The sequence below is a fragment of the Accipiter gentilis genome, chromosome 34 (assembly GCF_929443795.1).
Source record: "Accipiter gentilis chromosome 34, bAccGen1.1, whole genome shotgun sequence".
Taxonomy (NCBI): domain Eukaryota; kingdom Metazoa; phylum Chordata; class Aves; order Accipitriformes; family Accipitridae; genus Astur; species Astur gentilis.
The window spans coordinates 15879386-15893008 of NC_064913.1; the positions used below are offsets into that span (position 1 = coordinate 15879386).

At 36.2% G+C, this 13623-nt stretch overlaps 1 protein-coding gene across 2 annotated transcripts in view; it reads right to left on the minus strand.

Moving 5' to 3' along the window:
• The window catches only part of NUP205 (nucleoporin 205), a 53918-nt gene that overhangs the window by 21058 nt on the left and 19237 nt on the right, over positions 1–13623 (minus strand). For both annotated transcript variants that reach the window (XM_049791926.1, XM_049791927.1), the window contains exons 12-23: positions 13195–13400; positions 11650–11832; positions 10382–10432; positions 9576–9785; positions 8683–8782; positions 6867–7004; positions 6425–6614; positions 5219–5339; positions 4651–4732; positions 4075–4239; positions 1637–1761; positions 566–680 (exon numbers count right to left, since the gene is read on the minus strand). In XM_049791926.1, the coding sequence (XP_049647883.1) occupies positions 566–680; positions 1637–1761; positions 4075–4239; positions 4651–4732; positions 5219–5339; positions 6425–6614; positions 6867–7004; positions 8683–8782; positions 9576–9785; positions 10382–10432; positions 11650–11832; positions 13195–13400 (1686 nt within the window). The remainder of the gene's footprint in view (positions 1–565; positions 681–1636; positions 1762–4074; positions 4240–4650; positions 4733–5218; positions 5340–6424; positions 6615–6866; positions 7005–8682; positions 8783–9575; positions 9786–10381; positions 10433–11649; positions 11833–13194; positions 13401–13623) is intronic.

The following is a 13623-nucleotide window of genomic DNA, read 5'->3' on the forward strand; positions in this document are numbered from 1 at the left end:
GAAGAATCATCTAAAGTGCTTTACCCATGCTGGATACATGTATCCGAATGCTAAGTTTACTATCATTTAACAAAGGACTAGGGGTCAAGCACCTGATAAAGTCAGTTCAGTTTGAGACACCTGAGAAATATTGGTCTGAAACTTTAAAAACCACATCTATTAACTTAAAAATCAGTGCCATCACCAAATAAAAAATTCTTTGTTCAAAGGAAGGGAAGAAACAGTTGGTTACAAGCACCAGCCTTCTTTACCCTCAGTTCTTCGTAGCATTCTTACTTTGCAAAATATTTTTTCTGTAGCATAATCTAACAAAACTACAATGGTAACTGAAATATAGATTAGGATTTACTTTTGGACACTTAATGCATTCCAAAATTAACATTTTTTTACAAAATCTGAACTTCCTATATAGGCAGAGTTGAATCTTTGCTGAATTAAAAGGTTAGTGGAGACAGTAATTAATTCAGTTTAATAATGCTACTTATGTTTCTTCTATGATTCCTAGGGAGTCAAAAGATGCATTGAATTTTAAGCACGCACAATCTTATCTTAGCACAAAAGTTACCTTTGATAGAAAATGGCAAATACTGCAGCTGAGTGAATAAGAAATCCTGACTGGTCCTCAGATATCTCATAGTTGGACCTGATGTGTCGGAACATGCACACAACTGATAGATCACCTGACAATCAAAAAATAGTAGATACCCATTTATGGAATTTATTTTAAAAACAAACCAACCACCAAATCAAAAGATGCATAACACTATTTTACTGCTCAAACAATATTACCTGTATTTACAGTAAGTTTTCCATCAGCTTACTCCAAAGCTGAACATATTATTTGTAACAGACGTTGAATTATGACATTAAAGGACTACCAGCATGTGGATGATTCCAACAGCTATTTGCCCACAACATGACACCACATAAGCCTTTCTGTTTATTCAGCTCACTTAAAAAATGAGTGTGTTTTTCAGACTCCAGGCTCACCAAGACAGGAAATGTAATCTTTTTTTCCCCTCCTTCTACAGTATGGCCTCTTTCACTTTTAATAGTGTTTAAAATCCTTTCTAGATTCCACAGATTTTTTCAACATGATACAGGTGTGTAACCATATGATTATATGATTTAAGGCCAAATATCAGCTACCTTGCATGTACGTCTAATTCAGCTGTCTTCCCCATCTCACCCCCTCAGACATACATATATACATTCTGTCACTGCTACAGAATAAAGAAGAGAATTTTATTGCCTTATTTGGGATTATTTGTTATCTTACTTGCTGGCAAACTGCAGTTCCAAAATTAAAAAAAAAATAAAAAAGAATTGGCGTATGTCACAACAGATTCAAAGGATCACCAAAAATATTTAGAACGTTAGTTTTCTAAGTATATCCCAATTCCAAGTTCTGACATAAGTGCAGATTTTTTATTTTCTGCGCTGCTACAAGATAATACTTTTTCACACAGAAAAAGGTAAAATAGAAAGAGTTCAATGTATATAAAAACCTGACAGATGCATTTTAAAAATGAAACTATTACCAAAATCATCAGCCATCTGTGTTCACCAACCAAGTAGCAGCTTATTTACTTAGAGCCTACTTTCAGTATATGCCAACAGAAAATACACTGAATACCTGGTAACAGAGTTCTGCAAGATGAGGAGATTCCTGAACTGCTGTAGGCCCATTCCTTGTTTCAGTACCCTTCTCTAGTATGTTCAAAATAGCATGAAGGCAAGTCCGTGGGCAACCCAAGACACCTTAAAAATACAAAAATAATTTCTTAACATTACCGATGTTACTTGCCTCCATAGCAAAGATAAGCCAGTACACAGAGTTACGGAAACCAAATTGTTCAGATACCTTGTGCTTCACTATACTGCTCCACAGAGCTGCAGCAAAAATATCTGGCAAAGTTTTTTCTCGTTAGTTAAAATAAAAGAAGGAACTGTGTTTCAGCAAAAATCTAATGAAAACATTTATGGTTAGTCTGTAGGCTTTTGAGATACTGGTGAAAGAGGATAAATTATGCAATCAAAATTTATTCAAGAACTTTCTCTTCAGTTCTATTAAAAAAAACCAGATTGATTCTTTAATATTCTGCATGAACCAAATGAAAATTTGAATTCTTGCTCTTAAACTTTAAGTGAATACTCATTTGACAATTTCAAAGAAGAGCTTTAAATTCCTGTCTTTATTTTACAATTACAGCCATTTTATGACTAACGCTCCTAGAGGCACCTGATACTGCAGCCAAGGGGAATGGGAAGGAGACTTCAATACTGAAGTCAAAATCCAGTCTTTTTGCATTCTTCCTTTAGCCAATTAATTCTTTAATCAACTCAGAAAGATGTCCTGAAGCAGTAAAGGCATCAATAACCGTAGTTCTTACAGGGAAAATAATCTTCTCTGTTTGGATACGTATAATTTATGCTTTAGCAGGAAATTACTATCTTGAGGCAAATGGCTTATGGTCATAATTTCTTCACATTATTAATGGGATAATTCAAAGAGGTGTGCAAGGCTCTCTCATGGCTTTGAGATGAAGTCCCCTATCACTGACCTAACGTGCAATATCCTGTAAAACTGTGTTGTTGCAGATCAGTTACCTGTATTATGTAACTATGGAATTTCAAAATATCCAAAACACGGTCTGCAATCGTAAGCTACTTTGCAGATGAAAAAAAATAGGTTGGCATCTTTTTTTCATCTTTCTGATATATCAAATAATTTTAAGACTTCTTTTTTTTCCCCCAAATATAATTCAAGTCCTATCTACCCTTCATTTAGAACTATGAAGGACTAAAAACTGCTGGGCCACAGAGTCCAATACAAACCTAAAGATAATGAGAAATATTCTTCTCGAAGTAACTAAAATCAAATGTTTGTTCAAACATGTTCATATAAAACATCCTTTAAAACAGTTGAGAAAGAATCTCATGCTTCAGATTGGAAGGGACTTCAGGATGTCTCAACTCTAAACTACTGCCCAGTTATGGTATCAGACCAGATTGTTCACAGCTTTATACAGTTGGGTCTTGAAAACTTCCAAGCATGAAGACTGCATGACCTCTCTGGCCAACCCACTCCACTGCTTCACTGTCTTCATGGTGAAAAAGTTTCTCCTATATCCAGTTGGAGCCTCTCATTTCAGTTTATGCCCACTGTCTCTCATCTTCCTGCCACACACCTCTGAAAAGCCTGGCTTTATCCTCTTATTAACCTTTTTGTAGGTATTTGAAGACTGCTATGAGGTCCCCCCAAAGCCTTCTCTTCTCCAGGCTGAAGAAGTCCCATTCCCTCAGCTTCTCCTCATAGGCTGAGTACTCCAGCCCCCTGACCATCTCTGCTGAACTTGCTCAAGTTTACCAATGTCTGTCTTGTACTGAATACAAGTTAGAAGCTGAGGAGGCAAACAAGACACATACTAACACACTATTTTTCTCACCAATTCAAGAAACATTAGATATGTCACTCCTGTTGCTTTAAAGTTCATATTCTCACATATATCTGTACATATGAATATATAAATATATTAATATACCTAGCAGTAAAATGAAACCCCACATATTCTAAAAGGTTTTCTTCTACAACATTAAACAAAACTGGTTTTCTTCCCTATAATTAATCTTAACAGGAGTTTGAGGAGGGACAGCATAGTAGTCAAATAGTATAACTAGTTCAAAGTGACAATCTGCTTTGTAGATTCCCATGTTGTCATATGTAGGTACTTCTTGGATCATCAAATCAATTTCTTTGTACTGTGGACACAACCACGCTGCATAAAATAGTAAATAAATTAATGTTTCACTTCTAAATTATCATTGTCCTGCACAGCTTTTTATTTCTAGTCTGTTCCAAAATCCAACTTAAACAAAGGATCAAATCCTGAGGCCATTTAAATGCTGCATTTGGGTATCAACATAACTTTTAATTTAGCTTTTGAGGATTAGAGCAAGGCCTGTTGTCTTAACATTAAGAGGAACTGCCTCTCCCCATGAACTTTCCAATAAATATTCTCAGTGTTGGTAACAGAACCAATTAAATGCCAGATCAACTTTTCCTCTTCATACCTGGATCTTGCAGATTTGTGGTGCTGACAGGTTTCTTTAGTTCATATCCCAAGAGATACAGAGCAAGGCTGGGAGGACTACACTCAAGAGAGGTGATAAGGAGATTCAGAATATGGATCCTTGTTTCATGATGGATTTGTGCCCGCTTCTTTTCAGGCTCCAGCTCTTGATTTTAAAAAAAAAAAAGTGAATAATGAAGAGAAGAAAACCATTCAATGGAATAATCCTCAGAGCCTTCAGGTTAAATACAAGAAAACTAAGGCATCAACTTATATTAATACAGAGGGATACAAGACCAAAATTTTAAATTATTATTAATACAGCTCTAAATACATCCAGAGCAATGTTAAATACTTGTCTTCTGAAAACAGACTCAGTTTGTGGTTGGCTTATCATACTGCGGACGTATCTTTACATGACATTGGTGCTTTTCATTCTGTTAAAGGTCCAATTGTCCAGAATACAACACAAGAAAGGGGTTTCCTGACTTAAAAGCACTTTCTTCACCTCTTTCATTAATTTCATTCTATGCAAAAGGCAACAGTGTAAGCCATTTTTAAGAAGCTTTTGACATACCCTCATCTGGATTAATTAATTCTTCTGCATCTTCATTGTCCAAACATTCCACAAACCCAGCCATCAGCTTCTGGCTAATACTCTGTATTCAACAATGGAAGGATGGAAATGAAGAGGATTTTAAGAGTGTTAAAAACAATACCTTTCATAATACCCTCCATATAAATTGACAGAAGTTCTAGACAAAAATTATATAACCTAGTTAATAAGCAGAAGTTCAGAGTTGCAGCTGTTCTAAGCATAAGTTAGCAATTAGCTACTGAACAGAAGAAAATCCACTGTTACATATGCTAAATTATCCTCACAGGTTGAAGACTGTAAAGTCAAGAAAAAGTCTCAGAAAATTGTCTTTTTCCTTCTTGCAAACATTCATGATTTTGGTTTTTTTCCAATTAATGAAGTAGTTGCTTTTCACAATGCCACAGTAAGACTTTTTAGAGGTAGGTAGATATAAGACAAAATATAGCTTTAATGTACTTGATCTAGAAACCTATCCTTTAAATTAACATTATGGAGCAGTATTTCTCCACCAGTTTCTCCTTCCAGATCCAAAGAAACTGACACTTACCTGATCATGTGTGAAATCACCAACTAGCTTTATCTGGATGTTGGAATTATAAGAAATACAGCATAAAATCTTTGCACTTTCAAAAGCCAGTTCAGGATTGCTGTTTCCATGATAAAGATACCTTCAAAAATACAAAATTATTGTGATGAAATTGTTGATAATTTCACTACTTCAAGACAGTAATGCACAGATGAGAAGTTAACGTTTAGAACTAAAACATTTACAAATCAAACTACATGAGATAACATTAAGCTACAAACAAAATTTCTCTCTACATGAAGCGCTTAACACTCCTCCATCAAAAGCAGGGTAGTAGGCTGAGTATGGATAATACTCTCTCCTGGAATTTTTATCATTGTTTTTATCCAAAATCTGTCTCAAACACTGCAGTGTAAGTTAAAACAACCGATCACAGGCTCACACAAGAAACATAGAGAAAATACCCTCAGATCATGCAGAAACAAGCGTCACTGAAGACCAAAACTAGGTAAAAATCAACTATTGTATGTACCCAAAATAGGAGGGGGAAAAAAAAAGCACCTTAAAAGGCACACTTCTTTTGAACTATTTGTCAACTACTGTTATGTGAAAAAAGTAATATAAATGAAAGACAAAAACACGTATACAGAAAGAGTTCATTTTTTTCATCCATTCCACATCAGAATATCACTGCTTTTTTATGCACTCAATTCTACTGTTCATCAGTGTTGGTTTGTCTGTAGAGTTGTTATAAAAACAAACAGTAACAGACGGTATCAGTGGGAAGTGGAAATCCTAAAGTTTCACATTTGAAACGGAGTTTCAGAGTACTAGCCTGATACTTTTAATATAGTAGCTAACGGACAATACTGTAAAACATTTAGATGGCCAATAGCAACCACATGAAGTTTTACTCTCCCACTCTATGACAACCAAAGTCTGGGGCAAACTGAAAATTATATGCGAGGGAATCACTGCACATAAGGCAACCAGGAAGAAGTCATGAGGGTAAAAAAAAAATTCAGAAAGAAAAACTATAAATGCAGATCCCAATCTTGCACTAGAAAATACACAGATCATACCACCTGTGAAGACACCTCCCCCCTCCAAGAAAATTTCAGAGATGCTCTGTGCAAAGAAGCATTGGCTAGCAAAACTAATGAAAGGACCAGGATCCAAATGCTTCGTGCCTCCAAAACTCTTCCCTTCGCAGTATTTTGCACATACCTAGCAATATTCACCACATGATCTGCCTTTTTAGTGCGAGGATTGATTCCTTGAAGCAGCTGTTCCAGTGGTGTGACAATAAGGGAAAGGTGGCTCTCCCGCAACAGATCCATAAAAAGATTCTCTTTCTGTAGGGTTAAGTTTAGAAGTGCAAGGCAATACTGTACAGCTTTCTCTAAATGCTTCTTCCCTGCAGTACACAAACAACAAAAAAACATACGGAAAACAAAGGAGCAGTTAAGACTACATTCATAAACCTCATTCATCAAGCCTTGCTCCAAGAACGAACTTGTCAGTTGTCTACTAGTAGAAAAATTCCCCCCAGAACACAATTTTTATATGCAAGAGACACAATATCAAGTTGAAGATATGCAGCATCAGCTTTAAATCCTACTTAGTATGCATTTTAACTTCACATGAAAAATAAATTCTAGGCACATACCAGGAAACGGAGCGTAAGTATCAAGCTGCTTAACCCCTTCTTCTAGCAAACTAAGGGACAGTTCCAGCATTGGGGACTCATTCAATAGATGATACATCAAATTGAATCCAGGGGGTTTATATGCTATTATTTCTTCTCCTAAAGAGAGGAGTGGAAAAAAAGAATTAACATCTAATAGAAAAGACTTTCATTACTCAAGCTAGCCACCTGAGCAACAAAATATAAGTCCCTGTTGTTGTAAGCAACATCTAAATAGGTGAAACATACTGCATATAAAGTCTTGAGGTTTTCTTTACACATAGCCATTTAGGTAATTTTAAAAGCTTGGGAAGAGTAGTAATGGCAATTACCATTACTTTTCAATATCTAATAGCACAATTTCAACTTTAACCAGTTAAGACTTTCCCTAAGTAGATCTGACCTTAGATTCAAATCAATGCTTGGACTTTATACCACTTGGAGCTATATTAAGTGATTTTGCAAGACTGAAAAGTAACTGGAAAAAGTTTACATCCCCCCCCAAACCTGCATGAAAACCCTGGGTGAGGGAAAAAGCATTTCCAGAAATCAAAGCTGAGAAGGTCCACTGAACCCCTAATGCTCATAGTGTATAGATACTTGCATGTCTGTTGCAACAATGTATGCAACAATGAAACTACTAGCCTAAAACTCAAACATCCTCATAAAACAAAACAAAAGTCAAGACTAATGTTTCTGGTTTATCTAGTCTCCTAGTAAACTATGGTGGATAAATGGTGGATAAAAGCAGGAGAGCAGTAAGAATCTTTTTCAATATGCAAGTGAGCACAAGGGTGATTTCTTTTGGCATCAGCTTCAACAATCCCCTTCTCCTTCCATTCATTCCGTGTCTGTGCTGCCCCATAACATGCCAATAGACATGCCATGCCACTATGGAGCCACACACTGCATCAGTTAAAGAAGTGGATCTAGTAAAAAAGATCGGTTTTAACCCATTTCTCCAATATATCATGTAACCCATAAATAATCATACAAGTTGAGGGACTAGCTGAGGACAGGAATGAGCTCATAGAAATTGCTCAAGCCAGTTAAGCTACCAAGAACTGTTTGTCAAAGTACAGGGCACAGAGGCCTCCCAGACTGAGGCGAGCTCACTGGAGAAGTATGTCTTAAAGTTGTTCACTTAAGAAGTGGTTCTTACAGCTCTCTGTTGCTACAAGCAAATCCACAGGCATAAGGCTGGCATTCGAAGTTAAGAAGAAACTTCATATTACAAAAAAAAATATCTGCAGCCCAAATAAGCCTTAAATTTCCTACAGTGAGGCAACTGCCATCTACTTTTGCCTTTTAAAGAATAGCTGTGCAGAATTAAATGTCTTCAGATCATAATTCCACTGCTACTGTCTGCTCTGAATAATTAATCTATCAATAATATTAATATTAGAGGATATATCAAATACACTGACACCTTTAAATTAACCCTATGAATAGTGGTGATTTAGATATAGACCAAAGAAATCCAGAGGAACAAGCCCGAAACCAAGGTATTTTTTAAGCATCAAATGCTGCTCTTTGATCAAACCAGCAATGCAGGACAGACAGAAATCATCCTCTTAGTAAAGCTAGGGAAATAAGAAACAGTGTACATGACGCCCTACTGAATTAGCAACAGAGTTCCTGATAGTACGTGGACATTTTTTGAACATCTTCCTATCTTAAAGCCATGGTCTAGCTTTCCACCAGCTCGCCTGCAATACTGAACAAGATCACAAGATAGAGGCAAGAGAGCAAAGCAAGTTACAATTCTGTTTGTCAGTGAACAAGTCAACAAGTTAACCTTGTAACTCCACATATTGGTCCACAAAGTCTTCAAGTTGAGGTTCATAGTCCCGCAGCAATTTGTAAAACACTTCCAGAACTACCTCAGCTACTTCCCACTGTAGATAATTACAAAATGAAGACAAAGTCATACACAGAATAAAACTGATACTGCAGCAACAAGACCAGGACAACAAAGAATACAACAGGCAGTGCAGTGATGGATCCGTAGTATGGCATGACTATCTAATTCTGAAATACGATCCAACAACACTTATAATTCATCATGTCAAATAATTTGAAAGGCCAAGCTCTCCTTCTGAAGTAAAATGGAACACCAAAACAGATTTATTGCCTATTTTAGGCTCTGTGATACAATATACATATTAGTTTATTGAAACTACAAGCAATAAAGAGTCTTTAACAGGTATACAGCTAGTAAGACATCATTAATCGATTCCAGGATACAGTTTAGCATGCACTTTAATCCAGAAGGATCATAAAGGAAACTCAAATTCCTCGGTTTAGCAAGTCAGAAATATTCTCTGAAGTATCATGAAGAAAAGACAAATCTGACTTGTAGATTTGGGCATGTGATGTTCAGAAGTCATTAGCCATGTAGGAGAGCTGTGGAGTCCTGTATAGCAAATGGAAATTTAGCAATAATATAAGCTGCTTCTGTTTTTTTAAAAAGATACTTTATACAGGCTCCTTAGAAGTAGTTCACTGATCCCAATGACCCACGAGTTGAAAAATCACCTGTTTACAGAATCAAAACACTATGAACTGCTCCAGGTTATCTCTGCTCCATCAAACTTGCACAGCTTCTCAAACAGATCTAAGCCACATCACCAATGACAAATCATTTTAACTACATGGTAAAAAAAAAAAAAGTTTTCAAACAAAAATTACTTTTTCAGCAGCTCTCCGGTAAGCTCTGGTGCGGAATCGGAGAAACACAGCATCCCTGAGGAACTGGAGATAGGGATCAAAGCCTGGTGGGCGGAGACCTGCCCCCAAGTTCGAGGGGAATGAACTCTCCACTAACGTGCTGATGAGTCGACAGAAGGCACGGGTTAAAGGATATTCCTCACATCGGGACTCAATCTCATTCAGTTCCACCTTCCCAAGAGGACAGCAAAAACAGAAGAAAAATCAAAGATTTTGAGGAAGAAACATGTGAGAACAAATAATGTAAGGGCATCATCTGTGAATTACTTCACAGTGAATTGACTTTGCTGCATTTTTGGCGACAGTACACTACAAACAAAGCAAAAGCTGTGAAGCAACAGTACTGTCATTTCAGTTCAGCAATGCGCTCTTCATCCATTTCTGAGCTACTAGAAGGTATGCCTCAACACTAACATACTTTGCTTTTATTTACCACTTTTATTAGTAGTGGGCTGTACTAAGGTGTAACAAAAGTGAGGCCAATTTAGGAAAATAGGAAAATGAAAATCTTCGTAAGAAGTGCTCATAAGGAATTTGAGAATTTAGATGCTGCTTTTTTACTAGTACAAAGCTGCACTAGATTCATAAATGGATAAAATTTCCAGAAATTACAAGCAGGCCTGAAAGTAATTTAAGAAGGACTGAAATGACAGCACCTATTCCAAGGGTTTCCCGTGGACACAGCAGCATGTACTGTGTCTGCAAGCGTTTCCCAGACTCATACACAGATGGTCAGAGAGGCTGCCTAGGTACAAAGAAACCCCTACCTCAATACCAATTGCTTGTCTCTGCCCTGGACTTCTCACAGTTTGTAGTATCTTCAAAAGAGAAAGAGAAATGAAACAACACATTTCACATAATTGTAAGTGCGTCTCTATCGTTTCTGTCAGTACTAAAAGGTACTCGTCACTTTTAAGCTATAAAAAGAGGTTTCCTAAATCCTCTTAAAAGATGAAAAGCTAAGATTTTTCTGTCTGAAAGGCTGGATTATATGTTGTACACTTGTATGTTTCTAGCTTTACATCCTCAAAGATCTGCATCATGGTTATTGTTAAATGAAAAAAAGAACAGAAATACTTTCACATTAACAATTTTTGTCTTATATTGGCTAGGGGAAAGATGTTTCCCTTGTTATCTCTTACAAGGGCATGAGCATATTTTAAGGAATATCATAAATTAGGAAGCAAAGGTGGTGAGCATTTACAATACTACCATTACAAGATGTCATTATTGTCAGGGTCTTTCTATTAGTAATTAACAATAAACCAGCAGTTGCAGTTCAAATCCCTCAAGTTCTTCCAAATAAAACAGCAGTTAGTCTGAACCATAATATAGACTATAAAATAAGCCCATCCTGTTATGGTTTTTGAATTAACAAAATTGAGAGCATTTACATTTGATATTCATCTTCCTTAGATGAATATTTAAAATTTTTAAAATTTTAAATTTTAAAATTTACATTTAAAATTTAATTTAAAATTCACATTTAAAATTTTTCTCTGAAATCAAGACAGAAGGGAAAAAACCCTTTTAATATGTATCTGACATTTGCCACCTAAATGTGAAAGTTAGCAACAATATCCTGTAAATTACAATTAACTTCCTCTGAAAATTAAATGCCTGAAAGTGGAGCTTTTTAGCCAGTCCCTTCTTTCTATGAGCACCACTCACACTGGAAGAACTTTATATACCAAAAAAATCCCCAAAACCCAAACAGAAAAATATGTAACCTGAAGAACATTTATTACTGATGACATACACTGAGGAAAAAACATACTGAACACACAGGACTGTGTTAGGAAATCTGTATTTATGTAAAATAAGCACAGCCAATGAGATCACTGAGGCATAAAACCATACTGTCATTTTCAAAATCGTTTCAAAGTAAGAACTGCATTAACTAAATGAAAAAAAATTTATATTCAACAATGGCAACAAGAAAATTCAGGAGGAAATGCAATACTATTTCAAATACACTGACAATTTCAACAGATTGGGATGCTATGAGTTCTAAGCACTGAAAATCCTAAAATACCTGTGTATATTCCAGGGACTGCCAAAGTGAAGCAGCTATTTCAGGAGATTTTCCAAAAGCAGTAAGGGTTTCTAATAGTTCCGCTTTCAAAATAGGAGGAATGCTGCACTGCAGAAGTCCCAGAATGACCACTACTGGTGTCCACTGAGGGTGCTCACAGAGAGCCAAACGAGCGTTCTCACTCTACAGAGTTCAACCGAAAACAAAACTGCAGATTATTACTTTGAAGATTATTCATGTCTTCCAATCTCTAACTCACAGTTCAGTATCAACAACTCTGCTTCGTACTTGAAAGTACACAAAACATCAGAAAACTGGCAGACCATTCCAAAGCAAACAATTTTAATTAAAAACAAGCCCAATTTAATGACTCACGAGTACTAAAATTGTGCTTATCCATACAGAAAAATGATGTGCATAATATAACTTTCTTATAACAACCCAATTTTTTTTTTTTTTTTTTAGGTAGACACACATTCATAGAATTAGTCTTAAATAAGTTTAAGTACTTACACTCTAGACAGCTTCTCCAAGCACTGGTAGAGGGACTTTATCAATATTTCTATTATGAACTTAAATTGCATTTGGACATTTGCTAGGAACTTAGACAAATTTGTTTAAGTCTAAGAGCAGGGTCATCACCAATGTAAGCTCATTTAAGACTCTCAGATGAACTACTGGGCAGCCTCTAGCCTCTGCAAATGATAATTCCCTGCAGCCTTAGAACAAATCTGCTTCTTTCCAGGTTATGGTTTGATGATGCCAGGAAATATTAGTTTTAAGAGTTCCTTTTTCCCCATGCTTATCTAATGCTGACATGATAGCTCACATAGGAACACTCCATTATCACCATCACCAAGGATGATTTTTAAAAAGCCTAATTAGTTTCACCAATCTGTCTTGTGTTTGCATCAGCAAAACCAAGGGCATCTCACTACATCACAGAATTTTTAAGCTGCAGAGGCTGCTGGGTACTGAAGAGCTGAATTCCACACTACCCAGAATTATCCAGACAACTCACAATACAAAATCTTCATCGCAGTTTTATTCTCTTGGAATCCTCTTCCAGTCAATTCATGGCACATTTTACTCTTTTAGTTTGGGGACATTTTAAATCTAACTCTGGAGGCAAGTTTCACTGTTGATCAGTTTCCTTGCCAAATTTCTACCATTTCTTTTTAAATTCACCTATTATTTTTGCCTTTTCAAACTCATAATTAAATGCAAAGAACTTTCCTACTCCGTAGTCATTTCTTCTGAATATACCTCAATTCTGAAAGACATCTCCATGACACCAAAGCATCAGGGCAGCAAGAAAATCAATAACACCAGCAACACAGGAAAAGGTGTCATCACTTCCTGCTTCACCTGGACTGTGTGTTTGGTCATAACAGTTATTCCTGATGCTTCCCGTACTTTTGTTCCAATTACACAGGTAAATTTGCCCTACATACCTTTTTGGTCAAGTGAACTTCACAGCTGAATGATGATGTTTTGCAAGAAAAAAAAAGTATTAAAAAGAAAAACAAATAAAAGGTTGCTTACCCAATTTACTATAACAGTGGTCAGCTGTAAAAACGCAATTAATCCATCCTGTTCTTTCTGTGTGATTCCTCGGAGAGGCAGATGACGATACTGGACACTATCTGCACTCGGCAAGTCTTTCCTTAAGTGCTCATGATAAAGCATCAAAGAGTGGAAGAAATGCTCCCAGGAGACAGGGCTGCCACCTGCTCCTTGAATGTTTTCCGCTAGAAAAATGACAAACAGGTGACAAGAATTGTTTTCTACTCTTTCACAGGGTAACAAGCAGAGTAGTTAAATTTAAAAGGAAAACTTTCTTACCTAGAGGAAAAAATAAAGTTCAAAGTACAGCTATTGTTTCCAAAATTAGTGGTTCTAGTTTGGGAATATTTCTTTGTTGTTATTGGGGGTTTTTTGTTTGTTTTTGTTTTTTTAATAGAGACAGAAAGG